Genomic DNA, 26,924 nt, shown 5'->3' with positions numbered 1-26,924 from the left:
TTAGGGTGATTTCATGATCCGGTCGGAGCTCATCGGCGGAAGGGAGCGGCGACCGCGGTTCCTCCCCTCCGAGGGCAGTGCGTCTCTAGTTTTTTTTTTTTCATTTGTAGTGGTGGCAGAGCGGAGGTGGGTGGGCCGAGTTGAGCCCTAGAGCAAGAAAGGAGAGGATGGGCCCAGCAACCAGCTGGCCAACCGAAGTGGGCTTTCACTCCGGCCGAGCCCACGAAGCTAGCGCGGCCCATTCGACCGGTCCGTTGCGTCCGTCCTACAAAACTCCGCATCCCCCCCGCTGCGCAACGGACCGTAACGTAGCGTAGCTTCCCTCCTCCCCTCCCCTTCCTCCGCTCCGGGGGCCCTCGCCGTCGCCGTCGCCGGCCGAAGTGAAGCGCCGCCCGCGCTCCACGGGTAAGCCAGCCCCGCTCCACCCCCACCGAATGCATGCGAAACCCCTCCCCCGCTCGCTCGCTCGCGCTCGGCTCAAGAGGCCCTGCCGCACCCTAGCCGGCGGGGCCTCGTGCGGACGCCGCGGAGGCGGAATCCCTGTGCTGCGCTCCTCTCTCTCGCCCGCTCTTCCCCGACCAGAGCGCGCGCGCGCATGCGCGTGGCTGCTCTGCTCGGCCCGGCTCGAGAGGCCCTAGCCTGGTCGTCGTCGGCGCCGCGCGCGTCGCGTCGCGGCGGCGGAGCTCTCGCGCGCTCTTCTCCTACCTACCAGAGCGCGTCCGTGATTTCCTGCGGCCGTTGCTGACCGATTCCGTTTCGCCGTCTCTTGCTGATGAACCTGCAGGGCACGCGATGGCCGCCGAAGGGGACGAAGAGGGGGCCGCGGCGCCCAAGGTGGTAGGGCTGGCGCTCAGCGGCCCCAAATCATGCGCCTACGTCCTCCGGTGGGCGCTCCGCAACTTCGCCCAGGACGACGCCCCTCCCGCCGAGTTCAAGCTCATCCACGTCCTCACCCCGGTCCTGGCCGTGCCCACGCCATGTACGCAACGCCACGGCTCTTCACGCCCCGCCGCTCCTTCCTCCTCGTCGCTTCCGCGCGTTTGAGTTTGCTTTCGCCGTACGCATGCCCACCATCTGTTTGTGTTTGTGCCTGTGCCTGTGTACCTTCAGTGGGGCACCTCCTCCCGATTGATGAAGTCAGCAACAGCGTCGCCGAAGGCGAGCTCGAGAAGATGTGGATCGAGAAGCAGGAAATGCTGCAACGCTGCAAAGACACGTGTGATGAAAACAAGGTTGGTTTGGATCAGCAAGTGCTCCTGCCTTTGCATTTCATGTTCTAGAATGGATCTGAATGAATGAATGAATCAGTGGATCGACCCCCTTCTATGTTGGCTGGATTTATTTGTTTGTTTAATTGGCTCAGGTTGACTTGCCTTAACAAGTACTAGTACTCCATCTCCATTTCATAGTCTACACTGGCTGAATGAATGCATCAACCCCTTGTCTGTTGGTTGAATTTATTTGTTTACTTACTACTATAGCCCAGGTTGACCTGCCTTAACAAGCATATCTCCATTTCCTATTCTAGACTGGCTGAATGAATGCATCAACCCCTTGTCTGATGGTTGAATTATTTTCTTGACTTACTTGGCTCAGGTTGAAGCTCAAGTACTGCTTGTTGAGGGTAAAGATGTCGCGGATACCATTTCCAGTCTTGTTTCTCAGTACCAGATACATAACCTCGTTGTCGGTAACCCTCCCAGCAAGAGCCCATTCACTAGGTAGCTCCTTCATACTCATACTCATACCTGTACTGTACTAATTCGTGATGAATAAGAAATAATGTGCGTGCTCCTGATGACCATTGGATCTTATAGGAGGTCCACTGCAAGTAGGACGGCCTGCAAAATTTGCAAGTGTCTCCCCAGCTTTTGCACGGCATATGTTGTTTCAAAGGATGGATTGTCTTCAGTTCATGTTCCTGAATCAGAAAGTGGCTCGCCCTCTGGCTCTCCAGTACCAAAAGGCAACTCTGGGAGCTCCAGCACCAAAGAATTTACAGATGGAACGTCCTCAAGATCCGGTAAGGCCCCATAGGCGTCAACCTATCACCAAATATTTCTCACGTATGTTCCCTTTCTGTGCATCCCTGGCGTGCAATATATCCCTTCCCATTTCTCATTGCTGCTAGAACTGTGAAACTGCAGCAACCTTGCATGAAGACATAAGCCTATTATTGTTTCTAGTACTTGGCTTAAAAGTATAATCTCAAATGCAAATATAGACAAGTTGGAGTTGCTTATTTCCCCTTCTCATCATCTGAATGTTACCTGTTCCCCTGTCTCATCAGATTTGGATGGCAGTTCAGCGCCGGGCCTGCCTAGTTTTACTCTGAACGATTATCTCACTGGAAATGCACCAGTATATGCTGACAAGGAGAGAAGAATTGCCTCACGCACTGGTGCTGAAAGCTCTATATTAAGTCAATTTCGGGGTTCGGACAAGGTGCCAACAAGTTCACTGCAGGAATTAATGCTTTCAGACAACAAGGTTGGTGGTACAATTTCTTGGTTCTTGACTGACTTCTAATTATATGAACGTCTTCATTGAAACTATAGTTACGCGTCAAACACATACCTTTTGCTTTGATTTTTTCCCTAGATAATAGTTCATATATAACAAATTCCACAGTTTTTTGTTTGCTAACTTTGCTACAGTAATTTGCTTTCCCTCCAATCTGATTGATAACGAGTTACTATGGAGTTGGCACGTGCGTTATGGATCTTGAATTATTATAGATGCATTCCTTAATTAGGCCAATTGACTGTTGCTCTGGAAAAAAGAGGTGAATGGAATATATGGTATGTTTTGGGGATTGCACTCTTAACTCTGCTCTCATCTGATAACCTGTCCCATTGCAGGATGATGTCAGTACAGAGCTTGGAAAGCTGAACCTTGAACCGAGTCATAATAGGCTGCTGGCAACGGCATCCAAGGACGCTGATAGGGAGTCGAGGCTGGAGAAGCCCCTTGTACTTCCAAGCGACTCGTACTCAATGTTCACCTGGGAAGAGATTGATAATGCTACAGCGTCATTCTCACTCAAGATCGGAACTGGGTCTAATGGAACGGTATACAAGGGCCATCTCAATCACTTGGATGTAGCGATAAAGGTCCTTCATTCTGATGACAAATCCAGTACCAGGCATTTCAACCAAGAGGTAGTATTATGTATTTGCTGAATTCATCCTGTGCTTCTTCTTCTACTACTTCTAGTGAACTGTTTTTTAATTAGGCAGCACTGTGTGTGTGTGTGTTTTAATGGCCTTTTCATCATGACATAGTGAAGCAGCTAGCGTCCCATCTTGAGAAATTTTTATGTCAAAAAGTTATTTAAGTGACAATGTTCAAAAAAAGTTGATGCAAGTGCACTCTGTTTCTGCAGCTTGAGGTTCTGAGCAAGATACGCCACCCACACTTGCTGATGCTCCTGGGAGCCTGTCCGGACAGGGGCTGCTTGGTGTACGAGTACATGGAGAACGGCAGCCTTGCGGATCGTCTGCAGCGCAGAAAGGGCACACCACCGATCCCATGGTTTGATCGCTTCCGCATTGCCTGGGAAATTGGGTCAGCCCTGGTGTTCCTGCACAGCACAAAGCCCAGCCCAATCATCCACCGTGACCTGAAGCCTGAGAACGTCCTCCTCGACCGCAACCTAGTGAGCAAGATTGGTGACGTGGGCCTGTCGACCCTGATGCCACCCAAGGAGACTCTGTCGAACCGCACGGTGTACAAGAAGACGGGCCTGGCGGGCACACTGTTCTACCTGGACCCGGAGTACCAGAGGACCGGGCAGGTGTCGGTGAAGTCGGACACGTACGCGCTTGGCATGGTGATCCTTGAGCTGCTGACGGCAAGGTGCCCGATCGGACTACCTGAGGTGGTGGAGCAAGCAGTGGAAGACGGTCAGATTAGCAATGTCTTGGATGAGAGCGCGGGGGACTGGCCCGTGAGGGAAGCGCATGACCTTGCTCAGCTAGGCCTGAATTGTTTGGAGATGCGGAGCAAGGACCGGCCTGACCTCAACAGCGTGGTGCTGGAGGAGCTGGGGCGGCTGAAGCGTATCGCGGCCAGCGTGTCGGGGGTGGCGTTGCCAGGGTCACCCAGTCACTTCAAGTGCCCAATACTCAAGGTACAGTAGATTAATGTCGTCCCAGTGAGTGTGTGTGTGTGTGTGTGTGTGTGTGTGTGTGTGTGTGTCATAGATAGACTGATGATATGGTTAAAATTAGCATGCATGTGGATGTGTGGATTGATAGCTTATTGTGTGTGTTTGTGTTTGGTTGCAGACGGTGATGTATGACCCATGCATCGCGTCGGACGGGTACACGTACGAGCGCAGCGCGATGGAGATGTGGCTGTGCGACAAGGACGTGTCGCCGGTGACCAAGGCGCGGCTGCGTGACAAGACGCTGTTGCCTAACCTGTCTCTCAAGAGCGCCATCGTGAGGTGGGTGGCCGATGGGGGGAGGCCTGTCAAGGAGTAAGGCTAATGGTAAATACTACTACTAAGCTAGTCTAACAGAACAGAGTGCTGCACATATCATGGGGGCTTGGTTGGGTTGGGTTGGGTTGGGAGAGAAGGCTGATGGTATTGGTGGTACAGAGAGTAGACTGCACATATCATGGGGACTTGGTGTCTGCATAACGTGAAGGAGCAATTTTGCAACGATACTATCATACTAGAGTAGGTAAGTCGTGGAGATGTCCAGGAGAGGAAACCCTGAGTTGAGTTGGTCTTAAAAATAGAGAATACGGAGAATTTTGGTTGGATTGGATGGGTGCCGAGGTTATATATGGCATTGAAACTTCTTGGATGATATATGGCTTTGTCCTTTGTTGTTGTTGGCCTTGTGCTGTGAAGCCAGATTGAGATGAGACGAATGGAATGTGGATATCTTTTTTGGGTGCGGGATTAAGTTACAGAGTTGCTAATTTTCAGCTGACTGTTGGGTTGTTCGTTTTCTGTTTCACGGGTTCGCGTCTGGACGGTTATGTCTGCACATTATAACCCATGGTTGTCATGTTTTGTCGCTTGGTGTCCTTGAGCTGCTTTGGCTTGTGTTTTGCTGCCCCTGATTGGATAGCTTGCTAGGTTTGGGGGCTGCTCTAGGCTATTTAGGCCTTGTGTTTTTGCTCCTCTGTGTGCAGTTTGGCGTGGTTGTTGCTCTGCAAGTAGTTCAGAGATAGCTAGGTTTGTTTTGTGTCATGGCTCATATGTCTTTCTGGTTTTGCAGTGCTGCATCGGTTGGTTATTCTTAGTTTGTGTAGACGAAGCGATAGGTGAATCCCTAGCTGTACTATTTACACCATGGCTCATATGTTTTTTTTTGGGGGGGGGGGGGGGGGGGGATTATTTTATGTAGTTGAGAGGCTAGTAGCAAGTTTAATCTTGTGGTGTAGCTGCCCTTCTGCTGTAGTGTCTTTTCCATCAGTTGGGTTTACGTACCTTGTATCTTATATGCCCAAACCTGGAAGTAGAAGGATCATCAAACCAAGAAACCTTCTGATGCATGATGCCCAAAACATAGAATCATTTTGAAGCTGGTGTGCTGGATGCCTGGATACTAGGACATCACAATGCTGAATGATGGGAAAATAATTCCATGCAGAAAAGCAGCTAATTTATAGGATAATTGGTGCTTCTCGATTATTAAGATTAAAAAGGCGTCCAGTTTGGTGCTTTCTTAGGAGCCTCACTGTCACCAAGTTCCTTGTGTGCTGGTGTTAGCTTGCCCTTGCAAATCAAATCATCATATCCAGGCAATTCAAATCCTTGTGTAGAGTGCAAATCATGATATCCAGACAGTCCTAGTGCTACATGTTGAAGACCTTGACACATGTACTTGGCACCTTGAGGACTCTATAAAGGAATGGTGGGTAAACAGATCAAGACGGTTAACCATATTCCAGTGTAAGAAAGGATTGCAAAAATTGCTGTATGATGGCGGGTAACCATATTCTCTAAATGATTCCATGATTAATTAGTTAATTTGTGCCTGGAGGGAGGCATTCTCTTTATCTTGCTGGAATGCATGCCATGTTTTGCAGCCAAGTGGATCTCCATAGCTTGGTTAACTGCTTGCACAAGACGATGGGCCAACGAAGAGTTTCATCCCAGTATTGTTTCTGTTTATTTTGATCCACTGATTTGGGCAGTGAGTGATGATCCATCATTCAGGGAAAGTACACGAGTCTCAAATTCACACAACTCCCTCCGCACCAAAATATAAGACGTTTTTGTAGTTCAAATTGAAATCAACATTAGAATTACTTGTGTTGAGATCAACATTAGAATTGCAACATTGATGAATTCGCCGTGGAGGAGTACCTCGTCTCCACCTGCGGACTCACCCGACCTCACGCGCTCAAGGCCTCCGCCAAGCTTTCCCACCTCAGGTCCCCCGCCAACCCCGACGCCGTGCTCGCCTTCCTCGCCAGCCTCGGCCTCTCCGCCGCCGACGTCGCCGCCCTTGTCGCCAAGGACCTGCAGTTCCTCTACGCCAGCGTGGAGGGCACCCTGGCCCCCAATGTCGCGGAGCTCACCGGCCTCGGTCTCTCGCGTTCTCAGATCACGCGCCTCGTCTCGATCACCAACACCACTTTCCGCTGCAAATCCATCGTCTCCGGACTGCACTACTGCTTGCCCCTCTCTGGCTCCTCAGAGAACCTCCTTCGGGTCCTAAGAGTGACTCCGTTCTTAGGTCTGACCTCGAGCGGGTGGTCAAGCCTAATGTCGCCTTCCTGCAGGAGTGCGGGCTAGGTGATTGCGAAATTGCCAAGCTCTACGTACTTAGGCCATTGCCACTCAGCATCAGCACGGAACGCATCAGCACAGCAGTGGCATGCATCGATGGTCTTGGTGTACCCCGTGGATCTCCGATGTTCAGACATGCACTACAAGCTGTGGGATTCCTCAGCGAGGAGAAAATCACCGCCAAAGTGGAGCACTTGAAGACCACGTTCATGTGGACGGATGCCGAGGTGGGCATTGTCGTTTCTAAGGCTCCAACGTTGCTGACGAGGAATAAGGAATCGCTGCAGCGCAGGTCCGAGTTCCTCATCTCTGAGATGGGGTTGGAACCGGCATACATCGCTTATCGTCCGGCAATGCTCACTTACAGCTTAGAGGGCCGGATCAGACCCCGGTACTATGTCGTAAAGTTTCTCAAGGAAAATGGATTGCTCAAGCATGACCCGAGCTACTTTACTGTTTTCAAGGAGTCCGGGAAGGCATTCAACAAGATGTTCATACACCCTCATAAGGAAGCTGTACCACACCTTGAAAAAGACCACGCTGCTGCTTGCAAAGGGGAGGTGCCCACTAATTTCAGATCCACATAAGCCAAGAACGGGCTCTGATGTAACTGTGTGCTGGTTGTCCGCTGTTGTATGACTGTTAGATGCTGGGTTGATCGTTGCTAACTGTGATGGAAATGATAATTTGAGCCCTGTCTCCTGGTAATTACTTGGTAGTTTCCTAGTAGCTTCTGGACATGCAAGTAGGTGGTAGTACCTGTGCATGTTCCTGGTAGTTTCTTAGTGCATGGATAGGAAAGTGCTATGCACTTACGTGGTGGTGATCACGCAAGGGCTGTGCATGTACGTAGTAGTTCCTAGGAGTTTACTTTAGCTTGACCAGGTAGCCTATAAAAGGACCTGTGCCCCATCGGTTGTAACCAGGCCATTCCAAGTTTGTAATACCAGGCATTTCCTCCTTCTAGTACCACCGTGTGTGCTCCAAGCCTCAAGTTCTGTGTACTACTACTATTGCTACTAGTGTGTGTATGTGATACACTAGTGAGTGTGTGAGTAGTACGTGTGTGTGCATAAAAAAAGAATGCAAATCCCATTTTTTGCAGCATAAAAAAAGAGATGTGAGGATATGAACACTAATATTTATTTTTTTTAAATAACTAAAACATTGAAAATCTAACTAAACTGAATTTCTAAGCATGTCATTTTCAAGTACCCCCAACAATTTTAGAGATTCAGTATAGTGGCCAGAAATACATCTTGGGTAGTTGAATAAAATAGTTACCACACAATGAGCACCAAGCAAAGAGAATGACGGGGATGAAACATCTTAATTGTGAAGTACTGATAAGATAACCAATTGCCAACATATATAGTCATGAGATGCAAATCCCATGGATCAACCCTGTGAAGAAACACTAACAACAGAACCGATTTCACATGAGGTAAGATGCAGACTTTGGATTTCCGATAAGAAATTTTGGAAGATAACTATAGGACCGACATAACTGATGGCATAGTGAAATACGTACGTCCACTAATCTAAATTACCTATTACTACATGGCTGGATCCATGCATGCTGACCACCAGCACACTGAAAGAAGATTCTCTATTTCTAATTTCCTGGCGGTCACCACGTCGTCCAGTCGCTGGCCATGTTGACTGCAGAGAAAGGTGGGAGCGTCCAGTCGCTGGCCATGTTGACTGCAGAGAAAGGTGGGAGCGATGGATGAGGGAGAGAATCGAAAGAACAAGAACAAAACAATCCCAAACTCCTTCCATAGTGCCGTTGTCCAGCCGCCGATCTGCGTCATCTGGCCACTCCTGCACAGCATCCCCACCTCGTCCTTGTGCTGGTGCTCCAGGCTTCTTCTTGCCCGCGACCTATCTATATGGCCACCACGCCTCATCGATCTAGGCCCGAATCACCAAGCCTCGCCCATACCTGAGCATGTCGCCGAAGAAGATGTTGCTGCTGGAGTAAGATGTGCATAGACAGCCAGGAAGGGAAGCATTATATGGTACTACCTGCGAGGTTTGCGACTTTACCAGACATTAAGCAAATGACCTGAATTAAGGAATGATAATAGCCATAATCGCGAGCTTGAAGGGGAGCATGGCAGTTTCCAGCAGAACAATGCCATGATTGCGAGCTTGATGGAGAGGAGACAAGTTACCAGTACACGAGGCGCCTCTCCCTCGCACGCACCTCACACCTTGCGCTGGATTGGATCGCTGGAATCGACCGGATGGACTCGTCTTCACCTGGATCCCGCTCCTCCGGTCGCTGGGACCGACCGGACTCGATCCCATCCCTATGGACGGACGCACCCCGACGGTCTTCGATCTGGAATTGAGCCCTTAGCCTCCTGGATTAGGGTTCGCTAGGTTGGGCTCTCGAGTAAAGCCGACGCGGTCGCTCTCGGGTCCCTCCTTCGAATGGGCTGCCGGCTCGCCCAAGGCCCAATGCGCCACAGGCGCCCGTTTCGGCCTGTGGAGCAGCAGCCCACAGGACAGCCGGCCCAGTTAACACAGATCGCGGAACAGATCGCCAAACGCACGAAATCGAACGTTCAGGAAGTCCCAAATCGGGAAAACGGACGGCCGAAAACGCTAATCGCTCAGAAGGCTCGCTTTAGGTGCAGTTATACTGTCCTTAACTAATAGAGTCTTGCAGAATCTCTTTCAAATATAGGAATAGTGTGTACCTCAGTTTACAAACCAACCTGTGCGAGGATGGTGCACATCTATTTGTTCCTGATTTGAGGCTGTAGAAGTTGGAAGATCTCAGGTGTGTGCTTGCAGTAAGGCAAAGGATAAGTCCATGCTATACTGGCCAAGATATGTGATTTAAAGATCAGCTATATGTCCCTTTCTCTGGTGCTTGTTGAAATATAGAAACAATATGAATGAAATGCAGGCGAGGGGAACTGGTTGATCAGTAAAGCGGCTTACCACCGGGTGAGAAGATGTGGAGTTTTTCATCAAGCAAAAAGTGGGTGGGCAATAGGAGCATACTGATTTACTGAATGTGGATGGTGCTTTCTTTCTTCCAGGTGAAGATGTGCTAAAACTGCATGTTGATGGTGCTTTTTTTCTTCTTTCAGGAAACGAGAGGAACCATGGCGGCAATGGCTTTGCTGTACTATACATCATTCTGAAGGCTCTGTTAGTTGATGGTGCCCTGAAGCTTCAGTGACAAGTACGGCCTGATGATGGCATGAGTTCTAATCAGGGAAGCTCCTACTTTTCTCTTTTCTGAATCTTGCAAGTTAAGTAATCCTTCTAGTATTGTATATACTATAGATTTGAATAATCCTTCTAGCATCTGGTGCTTTCATCAATTCTGTACATTTTGTTGGATCTTCACTTGGATGTAAACAATTTTAACGAGTCACACATGCATGTAAACAATCCTGCCGGAGTCCCCTTTTGTTTCGAAAGAATTTGCCCATCTCCCCATTGATCGACACCGCTGTTTGCCCACAACTAATCAGGTGCATAATCCTATGAACAAAGCCTGCATCAAAACCCTTTTTGAGCAGCACCTCCCGCACGAACTCCCAGTTCACGCGGTCGTAGGCTTTCTCGAAATCTAGCTTGAGCAGAACCCCTTGCTCTTTTGTTCGTTTTAGCTCATGCACGATCTCCGCGAGTGCAATTGGTCCCTCCAATATGTTGCGCCCTTTGATGAACCCGGTCTGACACCTACTAATCACCCGTTGAGCAATAGGTGTCAGCCGGACGGCGTAGGCTTTGGCACACAGCTTAAAAGAAATATTAATTAGCGTGATAGGCCTGAATAACTTGATGCAATCCGCGCCCTTAACTTTTAAACGGGCCAGATCCACTTGGCCCAGCGCAAAGCCATTGACGATTGCGTGAAACACATGTTTCAGGCTCGATCATTTTTTTTGAAAAACTCAACCGACCACCCATCAGGACCCGGGGCCGTGCCCGCTTTCATGGAGGCAAGTGCACGGTCAATCTCCTCCGGGAGAAAAGACAGGACTAGTCCTGCATTTTCTTCCCGAGAGACCCGCTCGGGAGGCTCCCACTAATCCTCCCGAAGACAGAGCCGCTTCTCCTTGGCCGTCCCTAACAGCCCTATGAAGAAGTCATAAATGTGCTTACTGATCTCCGCCTGGATGACCAAGACCCTATCCCCATGATTAAGGCGAAGGATAGCACATTTACGCTTTCTTCCGTTGGCGTACGCATGAAAGTAACCTGTATTTGCGTCGCCTTTGGTCACCCACTTGATGCCGCCCCTGCGGCGCCAATACTCTTCTTCGGCTCTCAGGATGGAGAGCACTTGGTCTTCCAGCGTGTATCTCTACGCCCACTCCTGCTCAGAGAAGGTTCGCACGTCCGCCTCCGCGTCAAGCGTTGTGATTTGATCCATCAGCTTGGCGCGTTCCTTTTTGGATTCGCCACCAAAATTGGCTCCCCAGCCCCTGAGGAACGCACGAAGCCTAGCCGCGGCTATCGACCAAAACTCGGCCGGGCCCCTTTGGGGGCCCATATGAGACACAATAGAATCCCACCTCTCGCGCACCATGCTCTCAAAGCCCTCTGCTTCAAACCATGTTGTTTCGAAAAAGAATCTACTACGACGACGAATCTGCTCCTCCCCTGAGGAAAAGATCATCGGGATGTGGTCAGATCCGATCCTAGTCTCTGCCACTAACGAGCACATCGGGAAAAGCGCTTCCCACTCCGGGGTAAAAAATACATGATCAAGAACTGACCTAACCGGACGGAGCTGTTTGTTGGTCCATGTATATCTCGCCCCGGTCCGGGCAGCCTCACGTAACACTAGTAGAAAACAGGGCTATGGTCCAGGCCGGCTCAGCCCATTAGTCCCGGTTCAGTGTAGAACCGGGACTAATGTGGGCATTGGTCCCGGTTCGTGAGCCCAGGGGGCCGGCCGTACCACGTGGGCCATTGGTCCCGGTTCGTCTGGACCTTTTGGTCCCGGTTGGTGGGACGAACCGGGACCAATGGGCCTCGCTCCTGGCCCACCACCATTGGTCCCGGTTGGTGGCCTGAACCGGGACCAAAGGCTCCCCTTTAGTCCCGGTTCTTGCCACAAACCGGGACCAATGAGGTGCCTATATATACCCTCGCCCGCGAGCAGAGCACTCCAATGCTCTGTTTTTCTCTAGCCGGCGAGGGGAGGGGTTTGTGGTGCTCTAGCTCACCTCCTATGCACATGAGGTGTTCGATGGAATGCCCGAGCCACACTACTTAAACTTTCTCCTCTCGAAGCTCGACCTCCAAGCTCCATTTTCCTCGAGATTTGTCTAGATTTAGCGGTCCGTCACGCCCCGTCCCCGTCTTCACCGCCGTCGATCACCCGCGCTGATCTCATCACCGACACCACCGTGGTGAGCCTCTTGTTCTTATCTTCTTTCTGAAAGGAAAAATATTCTTACTTGTCTGTTTAGATAGATACTTGTATCATTTTCTTACATTTATTATTGCATCTTATATAGTGCGATGGTTTTGGTATCCGCCCCCGTCGGCCCTCGTCCTGTCTATGATTCGGATTTGGTATGTATATTATCTTCATAACTATTGGTTCATTTATTGTTTATGAAAATTATGCCGACCAACGTGACATAGATTTTATTTATCTAGGATGTATGTGAATCGGAAATGCCAACCGACCCTATTGTCGAGAGGTTAAATTTAGTTGAAGAAGAAAACAATTTGTTGAAGGAAAAAATAAAAAAAATTGAGGAGGAGAAGATGATATTGGAGTTGCATGTTGCGGATGTCGTCGATGATCACAAGATCAAGATGGATGCAATGCGCTTGAAGATTAGAAAGATTAGAAAATATGCCATTCATACCGAGGCTTGGTATCATTATGCCGTTGGATCAATTGTTACCTTGGTTGCGATTATGATCGCATTTGTTTTCGCATTGAAATGTTTTACATAGTTTCAATGTATGGTTTAATTAATTAGATGCTCTGGAGAGCTATATGTTGTTAGATGAGAACTATGTATGCACTTTGGTTTTAATGTGATGATGAACTTCTATTAATTTGGACACTTAATTATATATAATGCACGCAGATGAACCGGCAATGGATGTACGGTGACAGACACACCCGCGAGTACATTCAGGGCGTGCATGAGTTTCTCGATGCGGCTGAGGCAAACAAGCAGAATGGTTTTATGTGTTGTCCATGCACTGAATGTGGGAATACGAGGTCTTACTCTAACCGAAAAATCCTTCACTCCCACCTGCTTTACAAGGGTTTCATGCCACACTATAATGTTTGGACGAGGCACGGAGAAATAGGGGTTATGATGGAAGACGGCGAAGAAGAAGAGTACGATGACAACTATGTGCCCCCTGAATACGGTGATGCTGCAACGGGGGGAGCTGGTGAAGATCAAGAGGAACCAGACGATGTGCCCAATGATGCTGCCACGGGTGAAGCTGCTGAAGATAAAGAGGAACCAGACGATGTGCCCGATGATGATGATCTCCGCCGGGTCATTGTCGATGCAAGGACGCAATGCATTAGTCAAAAGGAGAAGTTGAAGTTCGATCGCATGTTAGAGGATCAAAAAAAGGGTTATACCCCAATTGCGAAGATGGCAACACAAAGCTCGGTACCGTACTGGAATTGCTGCAGTGGAAGGCAGAGAATGCTGTGGCTGACAAAGGATTTGAGAAGCTACTGAAAATATTGAAGAAGAAGCTTCCAAACGATAACGAATTGCCCGACAGTACATACGCAGCAAAGAAGGTCGTATGCCCTCTAGGATTGGAGGTGGAGAAGATACATGCATGCCCTAATGACTGCATCCTCTACCGCGGTGCCTACAAGGATCTGAACGAATGCCCGGTATGCGGTGCGTTGCGGTATAAGATCAGACGAGATGACCCTGGTGATGTTGACGGCGAGCCCCTCAGGAAGAGGGTTCCTGCGAAGGTGATGTGGTATGCTCCTATAATACCACGGTTGAAACGTCTGTTCAGAAACGAAGAGCATGCCAAGTTGATGCGATGGCACAGTGAGAACCGAAAGAAAGATGGGAAGTTGAGAGTCGCAGTGGAGAAAAATCGAGAGAAAGTACTGGGATGAGTTTGCAAAGGACCCAAGGAATGTATGGTTTGCTTTAAGCGCGGATGGCATTAATCCTTTCGGGGAGCAGAGCAGCAATCACAGCACCTGGCCCGTGACTCTATGTATGTATAACCTTCCTCCTTGGATGTGCATGAAGCGGAAGTTCATTATGATGCCAGTTCTCATCCAAGGCCCTAAGCAACCCGGCAACGAAATTGATGTGTACCTAAGGCCATTAGTTGAAGAACTTTTACAGCTGTGGAATGGAAACGGTGTACGTATGTGGGATGAGCACAGACAGGAGGAATTTAACCTTAAGGCGTTGCTGTTCGTGACCATCAACGATTGGCCCGCTCTCAGTAACCTTTCAGGACAGACAAACAAAGGATACCACGCATGCATGCACTGTTTAGATGACACTGAAAGTATATACCTGGACAAATGCAGGAAGAATGTGTACCTGGGCCATCGTCGATTTCTTCCGACCAACCATCAATGTCAAAAGAAAGGCAAGCATTTCAAAGGCGAGGCAGATCACCGGAAGAAGCCCGCCATGCGCACCGGTGATCACGTGCTTGCTATGGTCAATGATTTACACTACGTAATCTTTGGAAAGGGTCCCGGTGGACTAGCTGTTCCGAATGACGCTGAGGGACACGCACCCATGTGGAAGAAGAAATCTATATTTTGGGACCTACCCTACTGGAAAGACCTAGAGGTCCGCTCCTCAATCGACGTGATGCACGTGATGAAGAACCTTTGCATGAACCTGCTAGGCTTCTTGGGCGTGTATGGGAAGACAAAAGATACACCTGAGGCACGAGAGGACCTGCAACGTTTGCACGAAAGAGACGGCATGCCTCCAAAGCAGTATAAAGGTCCTGCCAGCTACGCTCTTACGAAAGAAGAGAAAGAAATCTTCTTTGAATGCCTGCTCAGTATGAAGGTCACGACTGGCTTCTCATCGAATATAAAGGGAATAATAAATATGCCAGAGAAAAAGTTTCAGAACCTAAAGTCTCATGACTGCCACGTGATTATGACGCAACTGCTTTCGGTTGCATTGAGGGGGCTTCTACCGGAAAACGTCCGATTAGCCATTGTGAAGCTATGTGCATTCCTCAATGCAATCTCTCAGAAGGTGATCGATCCAGAAATCGTACCAAGGCTAAGGAGTGATGTGGCGCAATGTCTTGTCAGTTTCGAGCTGGTGTTCCCACCATCCTTCTTCAATATCATGACGCACGTCCTAGTTCATCTAGTCGACGAGATTGTCATCCTGGGGCCCGTATTTCTACACAATATGTTCCCCTTTGAGAGGTTCATGGGAGTCCTAAAGAAATATGTCCGTAACCGCGCTAGGCCAGAAGGAAGCATCTCCATGGGCCATCAAACAGAGGATGTTATCGGTTTTTGTGTTGACTTCATTCCTGGCCTTAACAAGATAGGTCTCCCTAAATCGCGGTATGAGGAGAGACTGACTGGAAAAGGCACTCTGGGAAGAGACTCAATAATATGCAGGGACGGATATTCTTGGTCTCAAGCACACTACACAGTTCTACAGAACTCTACCTTGGTGACCCCGTATGTCGATGAACACAAGAACAGTCTGCGCTCCAAACACCCGGAGCAGTGCGACGACTGGATTACATGTGAACACATCAGGACTTTCAGCAGTTGGTTGGAAACACGTCTCAGAGGTGACAACACTGTTTGTGATGAGTTGTACTTGTTGTCCAGGGGACCATCTTTGACTGTATTGACTTACAAAGGATACGAGATAAATGGGAATACATTTTACACGATTGCCCAAGATCAAAAGAGCACCAACCAAAACAGCGGTGTCCCCTTTGATGCAGCAACCGAGAGCGGAAAGGACACATATTATGGTTACATAGTGGACATATGGGAACTTGACTATGGACCTGATTTTAAGGTCCCTTTGTTTAAGTGCAAATGGGTCAATCTGTTAGGCGGCGGGGTACAGGTAGACCCACAGTACGGAATGACAACAGTGGATTTGAAAAATCTTGGGTACACTGACGAACCGTTCGTCCTAGCCAATGATGTGGCACAGGTTATCTATGTGAAGGACATGTCTACCAAACCGAGAAAAAGAAAAGATAAGGAAGCGAATACATCATACGATGAGCCAAAGCGCCACATAGTTCTTTCAGGAAAAAGGGACATCCTGGGAGTGGACGGCAAGACAGACATGTCTGAAGATTATGAAAAGTTTCATGAAATTCCTCCCTTCAATGTCAAGGCTGACCCAAGCATCCTGATAAACAATGAAGATTATCCATGGTTACGGCGCAATAAGCAAATGACACAAGCAAAGAAAAAGTGAAGACTTTCTCCCGCAATAAGCAAATGCTATGTGGGTGAAATTATGATACCATCCCAACTTTCAACTTTTTCAGAGTTCATTTGAAATGCTTTCATGTCTTATGGTTCGAAACTTTGATACTTCGAAAGTGATTGTCCATTTTGTACACGAAGTGCATCAAGTTTTTGTCGTAACCCTCTCTACTTTTTGAAACATGCTATGTGGGTGAAATGATGATACCATGCCAACTTTCAACCTTTTCAGAGTTCATTTTGAAATGCTTTCCAATTTCAGAGTCATTTAGCTCAAAAAATGAATTAATAGCAAACAGAATGAACTACAAAACTTTTATGAAAATAAAAACAATCAATTAAAATATTATGTTATGATCAACTAAAATAAAACTATAATATTCTTCAATAGCAAAAAGAATATAATTTGTGTGACCTAAAATCAAACTATAAGTATTTAATTGTAAGTATAAATAAAAAATAAATAGCAAAGAAGAAAAAAATTCTAATTTTATAGTAAAGTTATTCATAAACTAGTGATTCACACAAATTTTTAAAAATTCAAATTTAAACTATTTAAAATTTAAAACTAATGGCACTAACAGAAAGTTTATAATTTTTGTGACCTAAAAGCAAAAAGAAATCACTAAAAAACTGTAAGTATTTAGTTTTAAGTAGAAATAAAAAAATAAAAAACCAAAAAAATATAGAAATAAAAAAGCAAAAACCAAAAAAAAATGCCACCAACTGGGCCTCCACGGCCTGAATACGACTAGAAACCCTACATGGGCCAGGATTCAGGCCCGGAGAAGGCCCAATAGGCCCACAGGCAAAGCAGTGTCAAATTAGGCCCATAGGCCTGCTATTCAGAGGAGTTCGAGAGGGAGGAGGCAGCAGAGCTTATAAACCAGTGCCGGGCGCTCTCAACTAGCGATGTGGGACTAAACTTATGGGCGCGGGTAGCACAAGGGCATTGGTCCCGGTTGGTGGCACCAACCGGGACTAAAGGGGGCATTGGTCACGGTTGGTGCCACGGTTCGTGGCACCAACCGTGACCAATGCCCCCCTTTAGTCCCGGTTGGTGCCTTCCCGCCCTTTGGGCTGCCGAAAAGAGGCCATTGGTCCCGGTTCGTGGCAGCAACCGGGACTAATGCCCACCTTTAGTCCCGGTTGCTGCCACGAACCGGGACTAAAGCCTCTGCTATATAAGGCCACACTTTGGAATTTTTCATTCTCGTCTTGCAGTTGCAGTTGCCGACGCCGCCGGGCTACCCCGACGCCGCCCGCCCCCATCGTCGCCGTCGCCCGCGCCCATCGTCGCCGTCGCCCTCGTCCCTGCCCCCGTCGCCGCGCCCCCGTCGCCCCCGTCGCCGTCGCCCTCGTCCCTGCCCCCGTCGCCGCGTCGGCCGGCCCCTTGCCCGACGCCCGCCGCCCCGGCCCGCCGTCGCCGTCGCCCGCGTCTCCAAGCGCGCACCCACTGCCCCGTCGCCATCCTCGCCGCCGACTCCGCGGTCCTCCTCTGGTCCGGCCGGCGCCCTAGAATTTTTTCATATATATATGCTTGTTTTTCATATATATATGCTTGTTATATATATATATATATGTATACATATGTTCTCTGTGTATATATCTATGTTCATGTATATATGCAAAAGATTAGGATTAGAAGAGGGAGAAGAATATTAGGATTTTATATATATATGTATACATATGTTCTCTGTGTATATATATATCTAGCTATGTTATATATGCAAAAGATTAGGATTAGAAAAATTAGGATTTTTTTTCTGTTCATAGATTTTTTTTGGTGATATTAATTATTATAAATATGAAAATGTTTGTATATTCATATGAACAAATGAATTAGAAGAGGGAGAAGAAGAGGGGGTCGAGGGTCGTCGAACATGAGAGGAGGAAGAGGATAAAAAATGAAGAGGAATAAGAAAAGAAAAAAGAGGAGAAAATCTTCTCCTCTTTTTTTCTTCTTCTTCCTCTTTTTTTTATCGGGAACGAGGGTCGTCGAGGGTCGCCGAGCGGTAGAGGAAGAAGAGGATAAAATAGAAGAGAAAGAAAAAAAAGAGAGGGGTCGACGGTCGCCTAGGGGTTGAGGGTCGAGAGGGGGTCTAGGGTCGCCGAGAGGGGAGAGGAAGACAAGGAGAAATAAATAAGAAGAAGAAAAAAGAAGAAAAAGAAGAGGAGAAGAAGAAAGGAATAGTGGAGAAGAAGAGAAAATAGAATATATTCTATTTTCTCTTCTTCTCCACTATTCCTTTCTTCTTCTCCTCTTTTTTTTCTTCTTTTTTTTCTTCGACACGTGGGGGGGGGGTCGAGAACGTCGGACATTCATGAGAGAGGCAAGGAAGAAGGGGAAGAAGAGGGAGAAGAAGAGGAGAGGAAGAAGAGGAAGTCTTCTCCTCTATTCTTTCTTTTCTTCTTTTTTCTTCTTCTTCTTCCTCTTTATTTTATCGGGAACGAGGGTCGTCGAGAGGTCGAGGAGCGGTAGAGGAGAAACCCTAAATAGAAAGTATCGTCGGTGTGAGATACATGTACCGTCGGTGTCGGACACTACACCCACATCCCACAAGTGGCGTGGGCTTCGACGCCCACGTCACTTGTGGGACGTGGATGTAGTGTCCGACACCGAAGGCCACATGTATCTCACACCCACGAAACTTGCTAGCTATTTAGGGTTTCCTCTACCGAAAAGAAGAGGAGAAATAAATAAGAAGAAGAAAAAAGAAGAAAAAGAAGAGGAGAAGAAGAAAGGAATAGTGGAGAAGAAGAGAAAATAGAATAGAAAGAAGAGGAGAAGAAGAAAGGAATAGTGGAGAAGAAGAGAAAATAGAATATATTCTATTTTCTCTTTTCTCCACTATTCCTTTCTTCTTCTCCTTTTTTTTTCTTCTTTTCTTCTTCTTCTTCTTCTTCTTCTTCTTATTATTATTATTATTATTATTATTATTATTATTATTATTATTATTAGCCGGAAGTAGAGAGGGGTTTCCTAGTGTCAAAGTATTGAAGAAATCCATGCCTTCATCATTAGCCGGAAGTAACCAGGGCATGTTGGTACGAAGTTCTCCAAAGTTATTCTGGAATGGAGTCCCGGATAGAATAATCCGCTTTTTGGTACGAATTCAGCAAAGGCCTTCCAAATAGCGATATTCGGAAGGCTCTTGCTCAACTTTGTACCAAAAAGCGAATTATCCTATCTGGGAGTCCGTTCCAGAACAACTTTGAAGAGCTTCGTACCATCATGCACATGTTACTTTCGCCTAATGATGAAGACATGGTTTTGTTGAATCCTTTGACACTAGGCAACCTCCCGACCCCTCGGCGATCCTCTCGAACATGAGAGGAAGAAGAGGGTCGTCTAGGGGTCGAGGGTTCCAGGGTCGTCAAGGGTTCGAGGGGTCGAGGATCGCCGAGGGGTCGAGAGAGGTTTCCTAGTGTCAAAGTATTGAAGAAATCCATGCCTTCATCATTAGCCGGAAGTAACCAGGGCATGTTGGTACGAAGTTCTGCAAAGTTGTTTTGGAATGGAGTCCCGGATAGAATAATCTGCCTTTTGGTACCAATTCAGCAAAGGCCTTCCAAATAGCGATATTCGGAAGGCTCTTGCTGAACTTTGTACCAAAAGGCGGATTATCCTATCTGGGAGTCCGTTCCAGAACAACTTTGAAGAGCTTCGTACCATCATGCACATGTTACTTTCGCCTAATGATGAAGACATGGTTTTGTTGAATCCTGAGACACTACGCAACCTCCCGACCCCTCGGCGATCCTATCGAACATGAGAGGAAGAAGAGGATAAAAAAAGAAGAGGAAGAAGAAAAAAAGAGGAGAAGAAAGAATAGATGAGATCTTCTCCTCTATTCTTTCTTCTCCTCTTATTTTTCTTCTTCTTCCTCTTTTTTTTATCGGGAACGAGGGTCGTCGAGGAACATAGATGTAGTGTCGTCGTTGTCGATATATACCCCCTCCCGATAGCTTACTATGATTAGGTAGCTAGTTCTACGTTTGGCACTAATATATCCATCTATCATGTTTGAATAATAATTGCCATGTTGTAAATATTTGTAGAAACTATGGACACCGCCCTAGACGAAGCAACAAAAGAAGCGTTGTTGAGGGACATAATCGCAGAAGGAAGTGATGCCATCTCGTTGTTTCTCAACGAAACCGATGGTCTGGAAGGACAGGGTGAACAAGCTGGCTACGGTGACCTAATGCCGGTGCAAGAAGAAGAACATGAGGACGGCTCCGGTGACCGAACCAAGTCCGGCCAGGTATATATATTAGTTAAGCCTATGCTGACTAGCTGATTGATGCATTCATTGTTTTGGTATGTACACATATTAATTAAGTCTTTGTTCTTTTTTCTAGCCCTCCGGATCGAGCACAACTTCGGTAAAGAGACGAGGCCCGAAGAAAAAGTTGAGCTCGGATGAAAAGTTTGAGATCATAGCAATCGCGCCCGACGGCCAACCTATTGAACCCCTCCGGACAAAGAGCGCATTTGTTGCTCAGTGCGGGGTTCTGGTTAGGGACAAGATCCCGATAAGCATCCAGCAATGGTTTAAGCCGGCTACAGAAGACCCTGAGGTCTCTTATGTCAATGATATGCAGAAAAATTGATCTTTGGACTGAGCTGAAGTCAAATTTCACCCTACCGCAGCAGACCCAAATGCAGGCGCTGCAACCAAGGGTGGACGCGATAGAGGAACGAGAAGCAAATCGCAGCAAACGTACTGCCGAAGCCTCCCCCGAAGCTACCCCGCCATCTCAACGCAGAAGCAGCGTGGCTTCCACCGAGCTGCTTCAGCTAGAGCATGCCTTGACAGCTCCTGCCAGCTATCCCGTGGATGCTATCACGGAGTCTCAAAATTGCCACCTTATGACGCAATGGATGAATTTGAAGGTCAAGGCGGTTGTTGGCTCTGTTTATCCTACTGAACCCGGCGCAACTTTTCACTGCCGGCCGATTCCAGAAGGATATGCTAGGGTGATGGTGGATGAGATAACGGAGGGATTTGAGGACCTCCAGCTTGACCACCCTACCGGTGAAGGGGAGACTCGGCTGGGGTCTGCTCTGAAGACTCCATGCCTATGGCAGAAGGACCTCATCAACCTTCCGAACTGGACGCCACCGCCTCCTCCTCCTCCTCCGGCGAGTGACGATCAGGGCCCTCGGCCGGCTCCTTCTCCGGCGCGCGGCGGCACTCCGCCTCCTTCTCCGCCTGCGCCGACGCGCCCGAGCAGCCCGCCTCCTCCTTCTCCGCCTCGTCAGCAAGGGCGGAAGAGACCTGCCGCCGCTCCAGCTGCTCCGGCGCGTCGTAGTCCTTCTCCTCCGCCGCTTAAGCAAGTAAAGAAGACAACCGCTACGTCTGCTCGGTCGGCGTCTAGCAGTACAACCAGAGGAGGGAGGACATACAGATTCGGTCCTTCTCTGAAGACTCCAGAGAAGTTACCATACGAGAGGACCCAGGAGGAGAACGCCGAGATCGCGCGAGAAGAAGTGAAGAAATTCTTTGAAGGGGTGAAAGCAAAGAAACATCCACCTCCGGAGGAGAAGGTAGATCGGGTGAAAGTGAAGCGCACTCTGGCTGCCCTGACAAAAACACCGAAGTCTGATTCGCCGAAAGGAAACTATGACCGCATTATTGGAAAGGAATTTGCCGAAGCGGAGCGGTCGGGAAGTACTGTCAGTGATCAAAGGCTGAAACAACGACGAGCTGGGAAACAAATTGCCCAGCTCGGCGAACAAGCGAAGCAATCGTTCCCCCCGCTCAAGGTGCCTAGCCACAACGTCGATAATGATCCGAGGATGGTGCCCGGTTATAGCAATCCTGCAGATTACCTGCCCGACGAAGTACATTATGACCCCATGGACGTGCAGATACAAAGATACGAGTACGGGAAGCCTCTCGTCAAAGATGAAAGATCTCTATCAACGATGATGCAAAGATTGCATGATTGGTACTTGAAAATCTGCAGAGACTCTAGGGGGAGGAGTACTTTGTATGCGAGAGTTAAACCGGAGCATGACCTCGTTGGAATTGATATGTTGCCTGTTCCATTTGAGGAGTTCTATCAGTTCTTCAATCAATTGGCCCTCGATAAAGCAACTGTCACCTGCTATTGTCTGTAAGTAGTACTACTTCTGTCATTAAGTTTCTCTATATAGCTTAGCTCTTTCATTGCATGTATTTATAATCATCCTCACTATATTATGCAGATTGAAGATCATCGAATTGAAGAAAAGACAAGTCGGTGATATTGGGTTCATTAACACAAATCTCATAGATGCAACTCAGGTTAAATTTCATGCCGCAGAAACCGAGGCTAGCATGCTAGAATCGTTGATAATAAATCAAAACAAAGATATAATACTCTTTCCTTACAACTTCAAGTGAGTGTTACTGTCTTGTGCGTATTCGGTTTCCCTTATATATTAGTCAAGGTTATAATAATGTAATTGATGAGTTATGCATGCGTGTGCAGTTTCCACTATATTCTCCTACATATTAAGCTTGAGCAGGGACTAGTAACCGTCTTAGACTCAAGACGAAAAGATCCCAAGGACTATGCAGACATGACTCAAATACTCGAGAAGTAAGTTAAATCGATCATTATCCACCATATCAGCAACTTTGTTCATTTCCTGATATATCAAGTAATTGTTTTCTTTGTCCGGCAGGGTTTGGAGAAAATTCACCAGAAAAGCTCCGGGACTGCCGAAGGAGCTGCAATTTAGACACCCGAAAGTAAGTACTAGCTATAGTAGCATTTTAAGCGCATCTACTAGTCATTCAAGCGCTAGTTTCATCAATACCATTTGGAATTCTTGCTTATCAGTTTGATTAACCTCTATTTCTTGTAAAGTGGTTGTGGCAGCAACAAGGGAATGATTTCTGTGGTTACTATGTTTGCGAGTCCATCCGCCACACGACCTGTGAGCGGGGCTACACTGACGAACAATATGAAGTACGTAAATAACAACATTCACAATTTTATTTTATTACCATCATTTGTGTTGAGTTTCATTCATTCATATATATATGTATTGACCCCCTTCTTTAAATTAGATGTTTCGGAAGCGGGATGAACTCCTAGCACCAGCTCGCATGCGAGGAATTTAAGAGGAATTGGCGGCATTCTTTCTTGACCACGTGATCCCTGAAGACGGAGAATTCTATGTTAACCCTGAGTCCGTATGATTATATTTGTAAGAGATAATTACTGTATATATGTAGCCGGTAGTGTCAGATAGATATACGAGAACTTGTTGTTCGACCAATCTCTCGGAGAAGGAGAGGTGGTCGATATCACTTCTCTCTGTATATATGCATATATGTTCATGACGATCTTCTGTTTCCTTCGTTTGCTTACTAGCTAGCTAGCGTGTCTAGTCCTCTCTATATACGTATGTATAGTACGTAGCGTCGACCAAGCACAGACATAACAGAGGACACTTCTCTCTATTAATTATAACTAGCTAACACAATATATGAAACACCTAAATTAACCCCCTAAAACCCCCAACCCCCCCCCTTCAAAAAAAAAACAAAAACCCCAGCCACAGAAGTGCTGACGCGTGGATGCCTATTGGTCCCGGTTGGTGCCACCAACCGGGACCAAAGGGTCTCCACGTGGGCAGGGCACCAACCGGGACCAAAGGGTCTCCTGACTGGGCTCTGCGCACTGCCCACGTGGAGACCCTTTGGTCCCGGTTCTGGATTGAACCGGGACTAAAGGGTGGAGGTATTAGTACCGACACTTTAGTCCCGGCCTGAACCGGGACTAAAGACCCTTACGAACCGGGACTATAGGCCCTTTTTCTACCAGTGTAACCAGGCCGCCGCAATTGCGTTGTTGAAAAGGGACACCCTAGCCCAGTCGACAATGCCGTTGTTCTTGTCCGAACCCGATCGGATCAAGTTAAAATCCCCTCCCATAATGACCGGGAGGTTAGCTGCCCGTTTGTCCCCCACCATCGCCGAGACCTCATCTAGAAAACCTGCAGACTTCGAATGATCCGCAGGCCCATAGACACCAATAACTACCCAAACCAGGTTGGAAGCACGGTGCCTAATCGTGGCCATAATGCAAAATACACCAAATTCCCACAACACTACATCACATACATCACTTTTACAACCCATCAGAAGGCCACCCGAATGGCCCGAAGCAGGAACCCAACGCCAATCAAATCGTTGTAACGGGTCGATCGCAAGTAAATCACGGGAAGAAAAGTCAGCCTTGATGGTTTCCTGTAACGCAAGCACGTCAATGCGCTCCTTGGCCATGTATTCCCTGAGCTGCGTGCGACGCCCTACGTGCCCACAGCCCCGAATATTCCAAAACGAAAACCGCATTACAGCACCCGATTACGAAGGCGAACTCCTCGCGAGCTCACCGCCTTTTGCACTCTCTTCCTAGCCGGCGCACGGCTGGAAGAGGGGATGTCAGAACCTTCCCTCGGCTCTGCCTCCCCTTCGGGCACCACCACTGCCAACTGACCCCCTGGGCAGTTGTTCTGTGCATCCGAGGCATGGCACCGCGCGGCCGCCTCGGCCAAGGCAGCTTGTGCCTCCTCGCGCACGCACACTAACGGAATAATAGCAGTAGGGCTAGTCCCCAATTCAACCCCACTATCATGTAAAATCGAAGCAAGATAGCCTTCTTATGTTCAAGGCATGGTTCTGTCACCAAATTTGCTCCTAATTTATTTAGTCAAGTCGGAAAATATGTTTTCTTAGGATATTGACTATTTAAATTACATTTGTAGCCCGCGCATTGAACGGGCCACTTTGCTAGCTAGTTACAAAGAATGGTAGGTAGTTAAAGCTTGTACTTTTGGCAACAGATAAGATTTAACATAGTAGTACATGCATGTTTATTACTGAACTGTTGCATTCTTCATCGAGCACTGGTGCCTTGATGAGCATAGTAGCTACTCGCAGCAGTTTTGCCTCATCGTGCTCTCAACTGAACACAAGTGTCCTCTTTCCTGGTGTCTCCTACTCCCTAATAGTTTTAATTTCACATCCTCCCTTTCTAGTCTCGCCCTCTCACCTCCCATCGTTCTTATCAGTGGTAGATTGTTGAGCTTGCTGCTACTTGGCGTGGTATATATGCATGCCCATATGTGGATGGTATCAGGTAGGTTGGTGGGTATGTGCTTTATTTTCAATCGATGCCATCATTTTGTAAAGTAGTACATGTACCTAGCTATGTGAAAGCGACTTCGGTTTACACGATGTATGTAACATAACTGTGATGGTCAGATAGAGATAGACTTTTCTTCAGGGCCACATCAGATGCTTCAGGTCTTCAGACATTATTTATAGGAAATGTAGTTCTCGAAACTTTTCGCAAAACCCTACTAGAGACTTTCTGCAAAATTTTGCATGAGCATAACATTTGAACTGAATTTGCGAAACAGTTGAGAATCTTGATTCTGCTGACCAACCATATATAATACTCCCTCCATTTTATTTTATAGTGCGTATGATTTTTTCTCTCAGATTCTGAAATGTAGTGCACATTTGTAGCAGATTGCTCATTTGGACAATGCAGTAGCACTACGCACATGTAGAGTGGGAACAAAAGTTTCCCTTGGTAACTGTACGTGCGCTTCAGAGAGCAATCTCTGATCATACACCATTGTTGGTCGATTCCGGGGAAGCGACCCATGTGGGAAACAAAAACATTTTCTCTTTCGGACTAGGATGGTTCGAGAGGGAAGGCTTCATGGAAACATACCTAGAGAATGGACCAAGGAGTCAGGCGGGATTTCCAGTGTTGAAAGATGGAAAAAAATAAAATTTGACATTTGCACCAGTTCTTGAGGAGATGGGCCAAAAATCAGAGTGGTTTACAAGGTGCAAAAAGAGAGACTTATACAACTTATAAATGAGTTAGAACTAAAAGCTGAGTCTAACATTCTTAATGTGTCAGATCGGGCGGTTAAGAATGAGGCTGAGCATAATCTGCGTGTTCTTCTTGGAGAAGAAGAGATCAAATGGGCTCTCAGAGCTAAGATGACAAAGGTCGTCCAAGGTGACGATAACACCCATTTCTTCCACGTGATAGCGAATGGAAGACATAGAAAGAAGAAGAAAAATCAGCTTGAGCTGGATGAGGGTACAATTCTGGGGCACGAGAACCTAAAGCTGTACATCTCTAATTATTATAAGCGACTTTCTGGGGGCCCCGAAGAAAATTTTGTGTCGCTCAATGAGCACGCAGTCGCTGACATACCTCAACTCAACAAAAAAGAAAACGAGGTTTTGTTGCTCTGTTTACTGAGAAAGAGGTGTTTGATGCGGTCAGAGATGAAACAAAGAGGTGTTTGATGCGGTCAGAGATGAAACAAAGAGGTGTTTGATGCGGTCAGAGATGAAACAGAATAAAGTGCCTGGCCCTGATGGCTTTCCAGCAGAATTTTACAAGAAATGTTGGCATATCATTAGGAGATCTTATGCCTATGTTCCATGATTTATTCAAAGGGCATCTACAACTTTTCCACCTCATCTTTGGAACAATTACGTTGTTGCCAAAAAAGGAGGAGGCTGTGTGCATTGAGCAGTTCAGACCGATCTGTCTACTCAATGTGAGTTTTAAAATCTTCACCAAGGTGGACACGAATAGGGTTGATGCGGATTGCCCATTCGGTGGTGCAACCAACTCAGACGACATTCATGCTTGGAAGACATATCCTGGAAGGGGTTG

At 47.4% G+C, this 26,924-nt stretch overlaps 1 protein-coding gene and 1 pseudogene across 1 annotated transcript; both read left to right on the top strand.

Moving 5' to 3' along the window:
- The first annotated feature begins 306 nt into the window (after nucleotides 1–306).
- Nucleotides 307–5,278, top strand: LOC125529992 (U-box domain-containing protein 35). Its single transcript, XM_087528299.1, has 9 exons — nucleotides 307–405; nucleotides 785–979; nucleotides 1,111–1,232; nucleotides 1,597–1,721; nucleotides 1,818–2,023; nucleotides 2,291–2,490; nucleotides 2,862–3,161; nucleotides 3,386–4,132; nucleotides 4,290–5,278. The coding sequence occupies exons 2-9, from the start codon at nucleotides 793–795 to the stop codon at nucleotides 4,485–4,487; spliced, it is 2,085 nt and encodes a 694-aa protein (XP_087384425.1). The 5' UTR covers nucleotides 307–405; nucleotides 785–792; the 3' UTR covers nucleotides 4,488–5,278.
- Nucleotides 5,279–5,944: 666 nt separating this feature from the next.
- Nucleotides 5,945–7,344, top strand: LOC125529991 (uncharacterized; annotated as a pseudogene).
- Nucleotides 7,345–26,924: the final 19,580 nt, after the last annotated feature.

This window comes from Triticum urartu, chromosome 6A (genome assembly GCF_056163025.1).
Source record: "Triticum urartu cultivar PI428250 chromosome 6A, HENAU_Tu73, whole genome shotgun sequence".
NCBI classification, from domain to species: Eukaryota; Viridiplantae; Streptophyta; class Magnoliopsida; order Poales; family Poaceae; genus Triticum; species Triticum urartu.
Note: the sequence above shows the minus strand (reverse complement) of the source record. Positions and strands in the feature narration are given on the sequence as shown.

Coding starts and splice junctions, on each gene's coding strand:
- LOC125529992 (XM_087528299.1), top strand. CDS start 793: ATGGCCGCCGAAGGGGACGAAGAGGGGGCCGCGGCGCCCAAGGTGGTA. Junction 2,024..2,290: donor TGGAACGTCCTCAAGATCCG/GTAAGGCCCCAT, acceptor CTGTCTCATCAG/ATTTGGATGGCAGTTCAGCG. Junction 2,491..2,861: donor TAATGCTTTCAGACAACAAG/GTTGGTGGTACA, acceptor GTCCCATTGCAG/GATGATGTCAGTACAGAGCT.